The 2,703-nt window shown below is 47.0% G+C and overlaps 1 protein-coding gene across 1 annotated transcript in view; it reads left to right on the top strand.

Moving 5' to 3' along the window:
• The window catches only part of Ivl (involucrin), a 14,474-nt gene that overhangs the window by 10,587 nt on the left and 1,184 nt on the right, over positions 1-2,703 (top strand). The window contains exon 2 of the mRNA XM_021158152.1: positions 1,836-2,692. Within this exon, the coding sequence (XP_021013811.1) occupies positions 1,859-2,692 (834 nt within the window). The 5' untranslated portion in view covers positions 1,836-1,858. The remainder of the gene's footprint in view (positions 1-1,835; positions 2,693-2,703) is intronic.

Here is a 2,703-nt window from a genome sequence, read left to right as displayed (position 1 = left end):
GAGAGAGAGAGAGAGAGAGAGAGAGAGAAGAAAGGAAGGGAGAAAGGAAGGAAGAAAGGAAAACAATGTTCTGAGGTGACAATGGACACTTTGTTTCTGAGCTTGTATAGTGTACATTTCCAAAAATAATTATAGAAAGTATTGGTTATCATCATGAAATGCAATGCATTCATCATATCCTATTCCTACTCTTTCTTGTTTCCTTTGCCTGAAGTGAACCAGGAGCCTTTATAAGCATGGTATCCTTAGGAACTTCTATAAATACACTATGGATATGATGTTGGGGCTGGGCAGTTTCTGGTATACAGCTGGAGGAATCTAAGACTAATGCTTCCATCTTCTTGATCTTTCCCAAGACACAACATATGTCCTTATAGAATCAAGTTATGTTAATTCTGAGTACAGATGGGCTCATAGCAAAATAGCATGTCTACCATATGTCCCTTCAGACATGGCTCCTTATTGTACCATGGATCTTGGCCTGGCTATCCCCAAAGCACAAAGCTTCTCACTCTATGCCCTTGGAAATGAATACACTATCTTATAAGTCAGCCAAACCCAAACCCATTGAGATTGAAAGGTAAGTTTTGTTGAAGTTACAAAGTAGGATACCTTTCTCACTCCCTTCTCTTCTCCTGTGCTCAGGTCAGATGATCTCAGTTAGGAGGGGTTGAGCCTTCACACTCCCACAAGTTCCAACAGCAGCTAGAAAAGGGAGCCCTGGGGGTGTGGGGGTTTGCTGTCTAAGTTATCAGATGACTCAGAAAGGAAGGAAGTTGACCAACTGGAGTGGTGAAACCAGTCTACCACCCCCAACCTGAGAAGGACTGTAGGCTACAACAATATAAAGGGCCCTAGTTGCTGCTCAGCTCAGGACTCTGCTGGAAGCCTCTGCCTTCTCCCTTCTGTGAGTTTGGTGAGTGTTAGCTACTGGGTTCTTAGTTAAGGCTCTAGGCTCCCAACAGGCCAGAACATGACCATAGGTGTCTCCTTAGAGTTGGAGTAGATACTGCTCTGGGGCTAGATTCAGCTGGATTGCTTATCGTTCAAGGAAGGAGGTAGGTGTGCAGAGGGAAACTTTCTGTATAGAGAAAGCCATGAAAAACAGGAGTGAAGAAATTGCATTATAAGTACTCTAAGTATGGAGAATAACAAGCTACAATTCTCAGTAACTCTCTACTTGCCCCTCACTTTTCAACTTTGGCCCTGGGACTACAGTTCACATTCAGAAGAGCAAAGAAGAAAGGAGCTCTCAGGCTGAGTAGAGCAACTTGGTAATTTTTTGGAGAAAACAAAGCAAAGCAAAACAAAACCTTAAACCCAGAAGGACTATGTGAGCTGCCCAGAAATCCATAGTGTTTTGATGGGAGCTGGGCCTGCAATGTGCTATATGACTCCAGTCTGAGATTCCTGCAATCCCAGCTCCCCTTCATCACAGACTCTAAGCTTTCCAGAGATCTGGAGTCCTCTGTGAGACCTTTAATTTTCTAAGGTTTCCTTCATATTGTGACATATCACAGAAACTGTCTTTCCAGAACCCAGGGAAAGACCAGACAAAAGAAGGTTAATTAACAGCCAGTCTATTCTTGCAGAACTTCTTTGTAAAATGACTCCTCCAGTGAACAAGAGGGCTCAGTGGATAGCATTTCTTTGCCCTCACTGTTTCCACCCTAACTCTTTTCTACTTCTGGGATTCATAGCCTAAGGAAGTGGGAGAATGCCATATTCAGTAGTAAGGATATCAAGAACCCAGAACATAATGTATATTCTGTATGTTCAGCAGTTCCTTTATTTCCCTTGTCTTCACTCTACCCTCTGACCCTTCTCTTTTTCAGTTTGGTCTACAGAAGCTTCCAAGATGTCCCATCAACACACACTGCCAGTGACTGTTCCAGCTGTGGTTCAGGGATCTCTCAAGACTGTGTGTTCTCCAGATCATATCCAGCAGGAACAAGCAAAGCAACCAACTCCACATCAAACACAGTGCCAGGTCTTCACTGAGATTCAAGAGAAGGGCTTTCCCAAACATGAGGAGAAGGGGCCAAACCCTGTGAAGGATCTGCCTGATCAAAAGTGTGAGCACCACCAGCAGCCAGGACCACAAAAGCAGCAGCTGCAGGTGAAAAAGTCACAGCAGAAGCTGCAGGAACAGGAACTGCATCTGGAGAAGCAGCAGCTACCACAAGAGCCCCAGGGGCTCCTGTGCCTGGGACAGCAACAACAGCAAGAGCCACAAGTGCAAGAACAGCACCTCAGACAGCAGCAGCAGCAGCAGCAAGAGACACAGGAGCAGGGACTGTGCCTGGGGCAGCAGAAGCAGCAGCAGCAGCAGCAGCAGGAAGACATGCTAGTACCACAGGAGCTACATCTGAGACAGCATCAGGAGAAGCTGCAGGATCCAGAACTGCATCTGGGTCAGCAGCAGAAAACTCCAGAGGAGCAGGAACTGATTCCAGGAGAAAAGCAGCAGGAGCTGCACCTGGGACAGAGGAACCAGGAGCCACAGGAGCAGGAGCTGCACCTGGGACAGAGACACCAGGAGCCACAGGAGCAGGAGCTGCACCTGGGACAGAAGCAGAAGCAGAAGCTGCATGAGCCAGAACTGCCTCTGGGAAAGCAGCAGCAGCAGGAGTCACCTGAGCCAGAACTGCAACTGGGAAAGCAGCAGCAGCAGGAGTCACCTGAGCCAGAACTGCAACTGGG

Source organism: Mus caroli, chromosome 3 (genome assembly GCF_900094665.2).
Source record: "Mus caroli chromosome 3, CAROLI_EIJ_v1.1, whole genome shotgun sequence".
NCBI lineage: Eukaryota > Metazoa > Chordata > Mammalia > Rodentia > Muridae > Mus > Mus caroli.
Note: the sequence above shows the minus strand (reverse complement) of the source record. Positions and strands in the feature narration are given on the sequence as shown.